The sequence below is a fragment of the Saccopteryx leptura genome, chromosome X (assembly GCF_036850995.1).
Source record: "Saccopteryx leptura isolate mSacLep1 chromosome X, mSacLep1_pri_phased_curated, whole genome shotgun sequence".
Lineage (NCBI taxonomy): Eukaryota > Metazoa > Chordata > Mammalia > Chiroptera > Emballonuridae > Saccopteryx > Saccopteryx leptura.
The window spans coordinates 117,213,849-117,229,462 of record NC_089516.1 but is presented as its reverse complement, the minus strand read 5'-3'; the positions used below and the strand labels follow the sequence as shown (position 1 = coordinate 117,229,462).

Here is a 15,614-nt window from a genome sequence, read left to right as displayed (position 1 = left end):
TGTATGTAACAGCTAGGTGGGAAGAGGAGAAGTCAGTCAAAGTTCTTCAGGAAAACAACGCTGGTAAGAGAGAGAAAGAGGAGAGAGAGGAGAAAGAAAAGGAGATCTTGAGGAATTCGAGCAGAGAGAAAAGGAGATCTTGAGGAATTCACTAAGGTGATTGTGAGGACTGCAAATCCAAAAACTAGGGGAAGCGGCTGACTGGAATCTTATGGAAAATAATTGATGTTATCTCTACAGTCATGCAACATAATTACTTCCTCCTCAGAGAAACTGCAGTTTTGCTCAGAAAGTTTTCCAACTAATTGAATGAGGCCCTCCCACATTATCAAGGTTTATCTTTTTTACCTCAAGGGCTAATTTTAGATATTAACCATATCTACAAAATACCTCAGCAGCAACACCTAGTTTAGTGTTTGATTGAATAACTGGGCACTGTAGCCCCATCACGTTGACACAGAAAACTGATCATCACAGGAAGCTAAGGGAAGTTTCCAGGAAAACTTCAAAATCAGGTCTGCTTATAGAGATAACCCAAAGCTGGCCTAGAGTTTATTTCAAGTACAAGAGGAAACACCTCTAAATTTAAGAAATCACTACATCTGATCTGAGAAGAAACTTAAGATTTGTTAAGCCCCTAATATATGCTTCACTCTTCAGTCTGTCACTCATTTATAGTATGTAGTAGCTAAGTGATAGATCATATCAGCCCATTTTACTAATGAGGAACCTGACCCTCCTGGATGTTAAGTAACTAGCCTGAAGACACAAAGTTAACATGGCAGAGCTGGTGTGAACCTAGGTGTGTATGAGGTCAAGACCACATTTTTTATTTTTTATTTTTGCAAAACAAGAAGACTCTCTTGTCTGCTTAATCTTTCTAGAAGTAGAGAACCATTCCAAAATAGTAGATAGTTTGTTTGGGGTTTTTTGTTTGTTTGTTTGCATTTGTTTTTATTTTCAAATAAATAAGCACTTCAATTTTGTTTGCATTTGTTTTTATTTTCAAATAAATAAGCACTTCAGTTTTGTTTGTTTGTTTGCATTTGTTTTTCTTTTCAACTAAATAAGCACTTCAATTTTAAGGAGCTAAGTTAAGAGCTAAGGTTTGAGTGAAGCAAATAAATTTGCCCAAGGACACAGAGTTAAATCGTGTAGAATGTGAACTAGAGGAAAGGTCTCTTGACAAGTAACTTTGGATTTTTCCCACAATATTTGGCCTTAAACTGCTCCTATATTATCATGAATTCAGCCACTCTGTCTTAAACCATAAGCGGTTTGGGTTTTCCTTTTTTAGTTCAAACCTAGATTCTTTTCTGTAGCTAATGCAGTTCTTCAAATCCTCTTTTTGGAAACTGCCTTAATATTACAGCTACTTGACTGAAAAAATGTAACGATAAACTATACGGTATTGGCCATCTTTTTTTACTGTCCACTTATCTTTACCTGGAAGAGTTCTTCAACAAGACACGATTGGTAATTGTTGAGCAGATAAAATATATTATGCTCACTTTGTTAAAGATGGTGCTGCCCACTTGGAGGCCATAGCCCAGGTGATATTAATGTGTGTCTCTGAGGGCTGTGGGCAGGCAGGATTCTTGTAGCCTGGGGCTTGGTTTTAGGACTAAGCCTTTCCCACCCTTTTTGATGTGGGGTGGTGCAATCCAATTATGTCTCAGATAAGTGACTTTGTATCAGAGACTTCCTTATTTTGTATATTGGATTAAAGGTTTTGATTTCTACACTATAAAATGAGGGCAGAACAGGAACTTGCTCTCTTAGTTCCTGAGATTAGCATTAAGAGAAGAGAGGAGAGAGCAGAGAGCAGAGAAAGGCCACGTGGAGGAGGCCAGGAGAAGCAGCCAAGATGGTGGAGTGTTGAGTGAGAAGCCAGTTTGTGCAAGGAGAAGGAAGAAGATGGGGAACAGAGGTGAATAAGTCTGGTGAGCTAGAAACCTTTGATTCTAGGAAACTCAGATAAGTCAGTAGCTTTGTGAGCACTGAATGTGAGTGGGTTTTGGAACCCAGTGTGTGTTTTTACTTGCCCGCCGAATGCAAGCTAGGATTAAAAATGATGGCCCATCAGTTTTTGGCTCCGTTGTTTCTTTACCAACTGTCCAAATCCAATGCGAACCTGCATGGGCCAGGCTGCTGTGATGGTGGCCCTGGCTACTGGCTTTACAGTAATACTGTGATAAATAAATAAATGTCATTCAAAAGGAGTGGTGAGATAGCCATAATTAAGTCTGATTACCAATCAGGGCATTTTATTATTCAAAAAGTGTTTTACAGAAAGAATTTTTTTTTATTTTTTTTTATAATAATTTTATTTTTTTAATGGGGTGACATCAATAAATCAGGATACATATATTCAAAGATAACAAGTCCAGGTTATCTTGTCGTTCAATTATGTTGCATACCCATCACCCAAAGTCAGATTGTCCTCTGTCACCTTCTATCTTGTTTTCTTTGTGCCCCTCCCCCTCCCACTTTCCCTCTCCCATTCCCCCCTCCCCCCCCTAACCACCACACTCTTATCAATGTCTCTTAGTTTCACTTTTATGTCCCACCTACACATGGAATAATGCAGTTCCTGTTTTTTTCTGATTTACTTATTTCGCTTCATATCATGTTATCAAGATCCCACCATTTTGCTGTAAATGTTCCGATGTCATCATTTCTTATGGCTGAGTAGTATTCCATAGTGTATATGTGCCACATCTTCTTTATCCAGTCATCTATTGACGGGCTTTTTGGTTGTTTCCATGTCCTGGCCACTGTGAACAATGCTGCAATAAACATGGGGCTGCATGTGTCTTTACGTATCAATGTTTCTGAGTTTTTGGGGTATATACCCAGTAGAGGGATTGCTGGGTCATAAGGTAGTTCTATTTTCAGTTTTTTGAGGAACCACCATACTTTCTTCCATAATGGTTGTACTACTTTACATTCCCACCAACAGTGGATGAGGGTTCCTTTTTCTCCACTGCCTCTCCAACATTTGCTATTACCTGTCTTGCTAATAATAGCTAATCGAACAGGTGTGAGGTGGTATCTCATTGCAGTTTTGATTTGCATTTCTTTAATAGCTAAAGAAGATGAGCATCTTTTCATATATCTGTTGGCCATTTGTATTTCCTCCTGGGAGAAGTGTCTGTTCATGTCCTCTTCCCATTTTTTTATTGGATTGTTTGTTTGTTGTTGAGTTTTATGAGTTCTTTGTATATTTTGGATATTAGGCCCTTATCTGAGCTGTTGTTTGAAAATATCATTTCCCATTTAGTTGGCTTTCTGTTTATTTTGTTATCAGTTTCTCTTGCTGAGCAAAAACTTCTTAGTCTGATGTAGTCCCATTCATTAATTTTTGCCTTCACTTCTCTTGCCTGTGGAGTCAAATTCATAAAATGCTCTTTAAAACCCAGGTCCATGAGTTGAGTACCTATGTCTTCTTCTATGTACTTAATTGTTTCAGGTCTTATGTTTAGATCTTTGATCCATTTTGAGTTAATTTTTGTACAGGGGGAGAGACTGTAGTCCAGTTTCATTCTTTTGCATGTGGCTTTCCAGTTTTCCCAGCACCATTTATTGAAGAGGCTTTCTTTTCTCCATTGTGTGTTGTTGGCCCCTTTATCAAAAATTATTTGACTATATATATGTGGTTTTATTTCTGGACTTTCTATTCTGTTCCATTGGTCTGAGTGTCTATTTTTCTGCCAATACCACGCTGTTTTGATTGTCGTGGCCCTATAATAGAGTTTGAAGTCAGGTATTGTAATGCCCCCAGCTTCATTCTTTTTCTTTAGGATTGCTTTGGCTATTCGGGGCTTTTTATAGTTTCATATAAATCTGATGATTTTTTGCTCTATTTCCAGAAAGAATTTTTTAATACAAGCAATTGTTTGCATTTCTCTTATGCAGATTTAAGTTGCTTTGACTATTAAGAAACATCATCTTGCCCTATATCCATTTTTAAGATATAATGATAATTTATTATTATCTTACTTTTCTATAGTATTTTATGCTTTTTGAATGCTTTCCAGTACATTATCACAAAGACATCACATACTTTAAAGAGAAGTAAGGTAGAAGCATCTAGTGCAAAATAGACTGAAGCCTGAATTGTTTACACTCCAGTGCAAGTCATGTAAGATGCGCTTGCAAGAGAGGCAGTCTTGCTTTGTTGGAGACATGGAAGGAGTTGTCAATGAAGAAAGACAGAATCCATTACAGACTGTTTTACAGAAGAAGACCAAGAGGCTTTCTAGAGGGGACCAGAAATCCTAAATCTAGAGTTCAAATAGAATCAGGAGCGAAAGCAGTTAGCCAGATGCGGAGGGTTCAGTTATGGTATTGTTCAAACAGCTTTCACTGAACAGTTTTCCTGTGCTGGCATCTTTCTCCAGATGCCATCACAAAGACACTGTCAAGTTTCTGGCACTGTGTCTGTGATCCTGTACAAGATATTTAACCTTTTGACTCCTGACTCTTCTTGAGTTGCATTAAAGGAGTTTTTTCATTGAGGATGAATAATGCATTAGCTTAAAGATGTTGCTGAATGTTAAATTGTCGTCTTTCAGTTATCTCTAGCACAAAGGGGAGTGGTGATGTCAGATTTGGCTTTGCAGAAAAATACATGCAGTATATTTGTTGAAAATGATATTAAGTTGGCTTACAAATTTAGGGTGAATATCAACTGATGATCGGAACTTTTTTCTCAGAAGTCCACTGGATAGTGAAAGGAAGTCATCTGTAAAATGAATATTAAGCTAGAGGGAATTTATAAAATAGAGAATGTGAGTGGATATAGTTGATTCCCAAAAGAAAGAAAGCACACCAAAAATACTCATTTTTAACTATAATTTGGTTGTTCATTTGGTTAAAACTGTTTTAAAATTTTCTTTCTCAGCTTTGACCTCGTAGCTGTCGGTGGTATCTCTGTAATCTTAATCTTTGATCGCTCACCTTTCCTGTCTGAGAAGAGGACGCTCTGGTTGCCTTGGAATCAATTTATTGTGGTGGAGAAAGTAACCATGCAGAGGGTTGTATCAGACTTACCGTCCTGTGATATCTCCAACTTTATCAGCCCAAACCCTATTGTGCTTCCTTCACCGCTCACATCATTTGGAGGGTCCTGTCCAGAAAGGGGAACGATTGTCCCTGAGTTGCAGGTGAGTACATAGGCCTTTGAATGTATAACATCATAGTGTCATGGGGTTCTCAACAGTGAATACTAGCTAGAGTCCTGCTCCTGGTACTCCTACCAGTCCTATAATGTGCTGCCCTTCATTTGTTAAAAGAAGCCTTCAGTCATAATTTCTTTGGCACACATTTGCAAAGTGATTGACCAGGGCTATAGGGCACTGTCTGCGGCCATGGAACAAAGCAAGATGAACTAGCTGTCATGAGTGTTAAACCCCAAACCTTGACCTAATGAACACTGTGCTCTAAGGAACAAAACTAGCTGGCTCAATTGTGATAACAGTATAATCAAGAAGGTGTGGTGCCCTTTGTGCTTCTGAAATGAAAGCCCTTTAAACAATCTAATTTTCTTTCATTGTCAAGTTCGTATCTATTGTCATTGTTCTTAGAAGTCATGACAATTCCTCTTGTTTAGCTGTGTCTAGTGAAAGAAGTTTTCAAGGCTGTGGGTTTTGTTTAAAGCTTCACTTTTGAGTGTTCAAGCTTTATAATCAAAGGAACATGCTGTTGACCTTTGATATTTCAGTATTCATGAAATTTTTTCTTTATTGAGAATTCAATATTTTACCTTCAATAATTAAGTCATGATACAATTCTCTCATGACACTGTAAAAACAGGTTAATTATACTTAAATGTAGAAGCCACCAAAATGGACTTTCAGGTCATAGAGATGCAGAATTCAAAAAATAAACTCAAAAATAAGTAAATGGGCATTCCAGGATTGAATTAGCTTTTCTTTCATCACAACATTCCAAACAACTATCAGCAGTGCCCATAGGATACCACGTATGAAAGACTCACAAAATATAGTGCTTTACAGGAAAAAGCATACAAAGAGTTGCCATTTTTGTCAGTTCCATTGTTTTTCAGGAAGTAAAAAAACAGGATAGTATTTAATGAGTACATTTGACTGGTATGCCAATTCCTTCACAGATGTCATTAGGAAGTATGGATCTCTTTCAGCACAAAAGTTTTCAAACTGATCTAGGATTACATGTTTCCTTGGGGAAATGAAATACTAAAGTGATCATTGTTATGCTAATTTTCTTTGTTGTGCCTCTGCCACCACATAAGAACACAAAACCACCATGACTGGGTAGTTTAGTTGGTTATAACATTGTCCTGATATGCCAAAGTTGCAGGTTCAATTCCCAGTTAGGGCAAATACAAGAGCAACAAATCAGTGTTTCTCTCTCTCTTTCTCTCTCTCTCTCCCTCTCTCTCTCTCTCTCTCTCTCTCCTCTCTCCCTCTCTCTCTTCTCCAATAAATGAAGAAGAAGAAAGAGCCAATGGACAGGTTTGGTATCAAATAGCTAATGTAAAGGAAAAAAAAAAACTGGCCAATGAGTAGACAAAGGAATTTGTGCTCTCAAAGAAGAGAATGATCAGAAATCCTGAACAATATGAGATACCCTGTGCAACATCCAGTTCTACTGTGTACACTACTTTGGAAAAAGGAAGAAGGGACAGGGTTCTGACCTAAAAATGAATGAGGGCACAAAAATATCCATACTGTCTGTGTCACTTTAAATGTGTTGAATAGGATAATCTCTTTCTTCAGCTATATTTTTAGAAGTTGAAAGTTATGAAATGTAAAATTTGGTTTCAGTGACCACTTTTGGTTTTTAACTCTACATGTGCTAATAAAGAAATAAATAATGACAATTCATTAAAGAAGCCAAGTGGTATTTTTACTCTGGGACCAATGGTCAGTATAAAATTTGCAGAGGAGTTATTGGGAGTTATTTGCTTTTCAGTCACGATGCCAACTTGGAAAAACTGCTTCTCAGCTATTGGTACATCCAGGCACGGAGAAATATGTAAGCAAAGTTTGATTAAAAATTTGGCCCTCAGGGTCATTCCAGAGTTCCAAAGAAGACAAGTTTAACTGCATCAGTAAAGATTAATTCTAGGGAATCCATAATCTCCGTCATAAAATATCACTTGCTAAGCCAGTTTCTAGAGACCTTCCTCTTAGAGAGCCTGCCCCGAATAAGGATTACAGCAATGGTTTTGTGATATATGACTTAATACATGGAATAAGATTTCGTGTGTGTGTGTGTGTGTGTGTGTGTGTGTGTGTGTGTGTGTGTGTGTGTGTGTATGATCACTTAATGGAGCCCATGGCACAGAATTGCTTGACATTCAACAGTGCAATCTCCAACTCCTACTAAGCAATTTTTGAAGCACTGTTGAAAAACTGAAATTGTTCTTCTCACAGTATTCTCTGGCTAGCAGAAAAGGAGACAGTCCTCAGAGTTGACTGGACATCTTGTCTCCATGCTGATTCAGTGCAGAATTCAAAACCTGTGGTCACACAGCCTCACGAAGATTCTATAAGTGTTTTCAACAGTTCATTTGCAGACTGGTCCACCAGAAATGTCATGCTTCTGCAAAAGAGTTAAGCACCCTGATGTTGTATGAAGATTATAGGCCCAATTTTCTTAGTCGAATTTGCTTATGCTCATGGTGATTTCTGCCTTAGCGGTACCCAAAATAATTCTCCTATTTCAACAGTTACCAAGTGTAAAAAGGTTGAAACCCAATGGTCTGGATCAAAAGGCTTGACATCCATGGCTCCCTTTAAGCCCTCTCTTTGACCCATTTCTAAGCCAGTAAAGCCCACAGTATACTTGTCTACCTGTGACCATTGACAATCTGGCTTTCTTCTTCCAGGTTGTACAGGAGGAGATCCCCATCCCTTCCAGCTTTGTGAGGCTGAGCTACCTGAGCAGCCGCACCCCAGGGTATAAAACCCTGCTACGGATCCTCTTGACACATTCAACCATCCCCGTGGGGATGATTAAAGTCCACCTCACAGTTGCTGTGGAAGGTCGACTCACCCAGAAGTGGTTTCCTGCTGCAATTAATCTTGTCTACACATTTGCTTGGAACAAGACTGACATCTATGGACAGAAGGTTTGGGGCCTGGCAGAGGCCTTAGGTATGTTGAAATGATTCTATGTAAATAGCAGTAACATAGTCACAAAACAGAAAGTGCCAACTGCTTACTAATTTGTATTTGGAGTAATTATGGGTTTTCTTCTATCTAAAGAATCTAAGGCATTTTTTTTTTATTTACAAACTTCCTCTGGGCCTGTTTAAGGTTTCCTTTCAACACGTTCTTGCTTCAAGTGGTTTTAGTTCCCCTTTCATGATTGCTGCACACCAGTGGACTCACATTCTCTGACTTGTAACTGTCTCCAGAGCTGAGTTGTGCATTCTAACTATAACTATGCATTCTAACTAACAATGGCATTCTATAGGCCATGTTTTTGTGCTTGACATTTAGACTGTCGTTTCCACTTAGTAAAAACCACAAAATTTTAACTTAGAGGCATCTACCCTTATTACCTTTTATGTCTAAGATGATTAGACTCCATTTAATTGCTACTTTGGTAGGTTCAATAAAAAAAATAATCCTGTCTTTCTAGTTCTTTTGATTTTCTGTTATCTCAAGACTTTCAAACCTAGTACCTTAGAGATAGCATAGACATTAAGAAGTCCTTTGGGCCTACAGTTTTCAGATATTTAGTTCTCTCAGACAAATGACATTTTTTAAAGAATGAGACTGAGAAAAATTTGCTAACTTTTTATTTTTCTAAGTAAAGCTATTTAAAAAAAAAACTATAATCTACTGTCGCCTACCATTACCATAACTTTATAAAGGAGGGATACTTTAACACCAACAAAAGGAATAGTCTGTCTTAAGAAATGACAGTAAGCAATCTAACACTGATAGAGAGAGAGAGAGAGAGAGAGAGAGAGAGAGAGCAAGCAAGAGAGAGGCAGAGAGAGAGAATCCAATATCTTTATTTCCCTCACACTGAGGATGACAGTGAGAACTTCAAAGGGACCTGACACAGGTTTGTGGAACCTCAGTTGGGAGCCATTGTGCCTGCAGGCAGTATCTCATGGAAACCACCCCTGGATAGATGAGAAGACTATTTTTAAAGTTCTCCAGAAGAGACGTTTTCATATCCTCTCTTGGAAGTGTCGATCATAGTACAACTCCCATGTAACTGACCTACATTTTTTAGACTGCAATGTGTCAATTTCCTCTCTTTCTTTCCAGAGGAAAATACAAGGAAAACAAGAAGAGACTGGTGACTCTTCTTTCCCCAACAGACCCTCATATATTTAAATAACTTATCTCTGTTGAAGTCTGTTAGTGTGCAAGGAACATACTGTGCTCAAATTTCCTCTCTTAGTGAGGAATTACTGTAAGAACCCAAAGGAAAGTAAGAAAGAACAAGAAACAGCAGCCTTGCAGACAGGCCTCACCAAACTGCAACCTTGCTCAGGATACATTGTAGTTCCAGAAGGTCAGCCTCTATTGTATCAACGTAACAATAGTTCTAGTTGTCCCCTCTGCAGCAAGAGTCCACTGTTTCCCACAGTGGTGACTCTGCCATACGGGTGATTGAACTCATCCCTTTTTCTGCCATGCAAACTGACCTCCTTTTCTCTCATCTCTTTGAACCCCATGGCTTGGTGATTTGCTCTGTATCTTGCATTCATGTTCTTCTTAGAAAGAATATCCAATTGTGTCAGCCAGTTACCATAGAGTAGCAAGCCCCTCTGTAAGGCACAGCTCTACCATTAGGCTATCACCAGGGTTGCTGGCCAGCTTATGGAGTCCTGCTCAATCCTTGTTCCAGTGGGTGTGGTGGTTAAGAGCCATGTTTTTCAACTGCTGGTCCTCCAGAAATTCTGTACTGGTTCACTCTGATGTTGTATGAAGGTTATAGACCCAATCATCTTAGGTGAATTTACTTATTCTCAGGATGATTTTCCCTTAGCGGTCCCCAAAATAATTCTTGTATTTTAACTGGTCTTCAAGTGTAAAATGGTTGGAAACCACCGGTTAAGAGAACAGCTCTGGAGCCAGACTCTCTTCCTGGGTTTAGGTCATCTGTTATCTACTTACTAGGTAGTCATCATTGGGTAAATTACTTCATCTCTAAATGCTACAGTTTCTCTATTTATAAAATGAGAATCACAAAAAGAATGCTACTTATAGCTTATTATGTCAGGGGGATTAAATGAGGTGAATAATGTCAAGTGCCTTACACATGAGAAGCGCTCAACAAATGTCAGTCACTGGTATGTTTTTTACTTTGGCATTGGCAAGCATATTGGGATCCAACGTTGAAAGCACAGATTCTCGATGCAGGTGTTTTTTTTTGTTGTTTGTTTTTTGTTGTTGTTGTTTGTTTTTTTGTGTTTTTTTTTGTTTTTTTTTTGTTTCTTTTTTACCACAGCTTCTCTAAGAAGGGAACTGTGGCTATAACAGGTACGTGTTATATTAGTTATTCTCTATTTTCCCTCCCCAGACACACACACACACACACACACACACACACACACACACACACACCCACCCCTCTACCCTGCCCTTCTCTGTGCTTTGAGACCCTGGATTCCATGGACTGCATAGCCTGGACTCCTTTGCTCTCTGACTACCCTTTTGATTTAGTGAGTGGGTAGAACCATCCAGAAGCTACAGGGTGGATGGAAGAGGTGAGGGTATTTATTGCTCTCTGCTTTCTAATAGTTGTGACAGTAGGTATGTTAGGAGAGGGCAGCTACTGTCCAATAGCTTCTCCTCCAAATCCGCATGCTTGTTCTGGTCTCCTGTGTCATCTTTCCCTCTCCTTCCTTCCCCAGAAAGCTCCCAAGTGTTGTCAGTCCCTGGATGAGTCACCATCTCTTCTAAATTCCCCTACCTTGGCTCAAGCCTCTGTAAATAATCCCTTCATTCAACTCTCTGCAGTGAACACTTGTGAGCGTGACATCTGATTTCTGCTATGACTCAGAGCCTCACAGTCTCCTCTCCAGGACATTGTCCTAAATGCTCTGCTATATTAGAATAATCCAACATTCCTCTAACTTTTCTCCATAAGGCTTTGTTCTCCAATTCTTTGAGAGCCTTCTCAGAATGCCTGCTGAATTGTTGGAGGTCTCTTTTGTTTTGTTTTGTTTTTTTAAAATACTCCTAAAGTATGACACTTAACAGTTTAACCCATACGCTCATAAAGAGCTGATCAGGACAGTATACAGCTGTCATTTTTGCCAGGGTTCACATAAATGCAACTCAATTTTACTTTTTTTAAAATAACAGCTATATTGAGATATAATTCACATACCATAAAGTTTACTCATTTAAAGTGTACAATTCTCTGTTTTTTAGCATTTTCACAGTGTGCTATAGCCATCACCAATATCTTTTTGACAGAGACAGAGAGAGAGTCAGAGAGGACAGATAAGGACAGACAGACAGGAAGGGAGAGAGATGAGAAGCAACAATTCTTGGTTGAAGCTCCTTAGTTGTTCATTAATTGCGTTATCATATGTGCCTTGACCAGGTAGCTACAGCAGAGCAAGTGACCCCATGCTTGAGCCAGTGACCTTGGGCCCAAGCTCATGACAATAAGGTCATGTCTGTGATCCCACGCTCAAGCCAGCAACCATGCACTCAAGCTGGTGAACCCATGCTCAAGCTGGATGAGCCCCCACTCAAGCCGAACAACTCAGGGTTTTGAACCTGGGTGCTTTGTGTCCCAGTCTGACACTCTATCCACTGTGCCACAACCTGGTCAGGCTTTTTTAATTTTTTTAAATTTATTTAGAAAATTAAATTTAACATGTGACATTGATCAAGAAGAGTACGTAAGTTTCAGGTAAACATTTCTATACCATTTGAACTGTTCATTATGTTGTATACACATCACCGAAAGTCAAATAATTTTCCATCACCTTATATTTGTCCCTTTTTACTCCCTTCCTCTCACCCTCTCCCCATCCCCTTCCCATAACAACTTCACTTTTATTTATGTCCATGAATCTCAGTTTTATATCTCACCTATGTGTAAAATCATATAGTTCTTAGCTTTCTCTGATTTACTTATTTTTTTTACCTTTTTTATTTTTTATTAATTTTAATGGGGTGACATTAATCAGTCAGGGTACATAGGTTCAGAGAAAACATCTCCAGGTTATTTTGACATTTGATTATGTTGCACACCCATCATCCAAAGTCATATAGTCTTCCGTCACCTTCTATCTCGTTTTCTTTGTGCCCCTTCCCTCCCCCCGCCCCCTCCCTCTCCTCCCCCCCCCCAACCACCACACTCTTATCCATGTTCCTGAGTCTCAATTTTATGTCCCACCTATGAATGGAATCATATAGTTCTTAGTTTTGTTTTTTTTTCTGATTTACTTCTTTCACTCAGTATAATGTTATCAAGGTCCATCCATGTTGTCATACATGATCTGATGCCATCATTTCTTATGGCTGAGTAGTATTCCATAGTATATATGTACCACATCTTCTTTATCCAGTCATCTATTGAAGGGCTTTTTGGTTGTTTCCATGTCTTGGCCTCTGTGAATAATGCTGCAATGAACATGGGGCTGCATGTGTCTTTACATACCAGTATTTTTTAGTTTTGGCGGTATATACCCAGTAGAGGAATTGCTGGGTCATATGATTGTTCTATTTTTAATGTTTTGAGGAACCACCATACTGTCTTCCATAATGGTTGTACTACTTTACATTCCCACCAGCAGTAGATGAGGGTTCCTTTTTCTCCACAGCCTCTCTCACACTTGTTATTACCTGTTTTGCTGATAATAGCTAATCTAACAGGTGTAAGGTAGTATCTCATAGTTTTGATTTGCATTTCTCTAATAACTAATGAAGATGAGCATCTTTTCATGTATCTGTTGGCCATTTGTATTTCCTCCTGGGAGAAGTGTCTGTTCATGTTCTCTTCCCATTTTTTTTTATTGGATCCTTTACTTGTTTGTTGTTGAGTTTTGTGAGTTCTTTGTATATTTTGGATATTAGGTCCTTATCTGTGCTGTTTGAAAATATCATTTCCTATTTAGTTGGCTGTCTGTTTGTTTTGTTGTCAGTTTCTTTTGCTGTGCAAAAGCTTCTTAGTATGATGTAGTCTCTCTCATTTATTTTTGCCTTCACTTCCCTTGCCTTTGGAGTCAAATTCATAAAGTGCTCTTTATAACCAAGGTCCATGAGTTTAGTACCTATGTTTTCTTCTATGTAATTTATTGTTACAGGTCTTATATTTAGGTCTTTGATAAATTTTGAATTAATTTTAGTACAAGGAGACAAACTGTAGTTGAGTTTCATTCTTTTGCATGTGGCTTTCCAGTTTTCCCAGCACCATTGGTTGAAGAGGCTTTCTTTCCTCCAATATGTGTTGTTGGCCCCTTTATAAAAAATTATTTGACCATATACATGTGGTTTTATTTCTGAGCTTTCTATTCTGTTCCATTGATCTGAGCATCTATTTTTCTGCCAATACCATGCTGTTTTGATTATCGTGGCTCTATAATATAATTTGAAGTCAGATATTGTAATGCCCCCAGCTTTGTTCTCTTTTCTTAGGATTGCTCTGGGTATTTGGGGTTTTTTATAGTTTCATATAAACCTGATGATCTTTTGTTCCATTTCTTTAAAAATGACATTGGAATTTTGATGGTAAATGCATTAAATTTGTATATTGCTTTAGGTAGTATAGTAATTTTGACTATATTTATTCTTCCTATCCAGCAACAAGGAATATTTTTCCATTTCATTATGTCCTTTTCAATTTCCCTTAACAATGCTTTGTGGTTTTCATTATATAGGTCCTTTATACTCTTTGTTATGTTTATTATTCCTAGGTATTTTATTTTTTTGTTGTTGCAACCATGAAGGGGATTGTTGGTTTGTTTGTTTTTTTAGCTCATTTTCTGATGTTTCATTATTGGCATTTAGGAAGGCAATGGACTTTTGTATATTAATTTTGTGTCCTGCGACCTTACTGTATTGGTTTATTGTTTCTAGGAGTCTTTTTGTGGAGTTTTTGGGGTTTTCAATGTACAGGATCATATCATCTGCAAAAAGTGAAACCTTTACTTCTTCTTTCCTAATATGAATGCTTTTTATTTCTTTCTCTTGTCTGATTGCTCTGGCTAGAATTTCCAGCACTACGGTGAATAAGAGTGGAGAGATGGCCTTTATTATGTTGAGATATTTTCCTTCTATACCCATTTTTTTTGTGTTTTTAACATAAAATGATGTTGTATTTTATCGAATGCCTTTTCTGCATCTATCTGATTTACTTATTTTACTCAGTATAATGTTCTCAGGGTCCATCCATGTACTTGTAAATGTCACTACATCATGATTTCCTATGTCTGAGTAGTATTCCATTGTATATATGTACCACATCTTCTTTAGCCAATCCTCTATCTAGGGACACTTTAGTTGTTTTCATGTCTTGACCACTGTGAATAATGCTGCGATGAACATGGGGGTCCACGCGTCTTTACATACTAATGTTTTTGAGTTTTTGGTGTAGATACCTAGTAGAAGGATCACTGGGTCATATGGCAGTTCTAGTCTTAATTTTTGGAGGAACCACCCTACTTTCTTCCATAATGGTTGTACTAGTTTGCATTCCTATCAGCAGTGAATGAATGTTCCTTTTTCTCCACAGCCTGTCCAACACTTATTACCGGTCTTGTTGATAATACACAATTTAACAGTTGTGAGGTGGTATCTCATTGTACTTTTGATTTGCATTTCTTTCATAGCGCCTGAAGATAAGTATCTTTTCATATACCTGTTGGCAGTAGTGGGATTCAACTAATTTAACATCTGGTTCTCTCCCCTAATGACCATTTTAAGTACAAAAACAAAAAACAATATACTGAAAGGTAGTTTATTATTTCATGCATTTAATACTTAAATAAGGACGATAAAAGAGGTACACAAAACTAGATTATGTTATAAGAAAGTGTTTTAAAATATTAATGAAAATATTAAATAATACTTGACAAAAAACAATAAAACTGTTATTGAATATTTAAAATATTTCCAAATTGCTTCTTGATTGGCATCCTCACTTGCAATTTTTTTCACCTATGAATAAAACAAACATTACTACGGGTGCTTAGAATATGCTGTTGCACAGATGAATATTTAAAAAAAAGTAAGAAATATAAATTTGTGATTTCCACATTGGGCAGCTGCCCAGGTGCCCACCTTAGAGAGAACCCTGATTACAAGTGCCATTTTAACAATCAATCGCCAAACTCAACAAAATATTAGGAATCAGTTCTGCCAAACCCATGCAAACTGGCTAAATCCCACCACTGTCTGTTGGCTATTTGTATGTCTTCTTGAGAGAAGTGTCTGTTCAGCTCCTCTCCCCATTTTTTAATTGAATCACTTGCTTGTTCGTTGCTGAGCTTTGTGAGTTCTTTAAATATTTTGGATATTAACCTCTTATTAGAGCTGTTGTTTATAAATATCATCTCCCATTTAGTTGGCTGCCTATTTGTTTTGTTGTCAGTTTCTTTAGCTGTGCAGAAGTGTTTTAGTTGACATAGTCCCATTCAT

The 15,614-nt window shown here is 37.9% G+C and overlaps 1 protein-coding gene across 4 annotated transcripts in view; it reads left to right on the top strand.

The window, feature by feature from the left end:
• TENM1 (teneurin transmembrane protein 1) overlaps positions 1-15,614 on the top strand; it is a 774,232-nt gene that overhangs the window by 584,317 nt on the left and 174,301 nt on the right. For all 4 annotated transcript variants that reach the window (XM_066357037.1, XM_066357038.1, XM_066357036.1 and 1 more), the window contains 2 exons: positions 4,907-5,168; positions 7,877-8,144. In XM_066357037.1, coding sequence (XP_066213134.1) covers positions 4,907-5,168; positions 7,877-8,144 — 530 coding nt within the window. The remainder of the gene's footprint in view (positions 1-4,906; positions 5,169-7,876; positions 8,145-15,614) is intronic.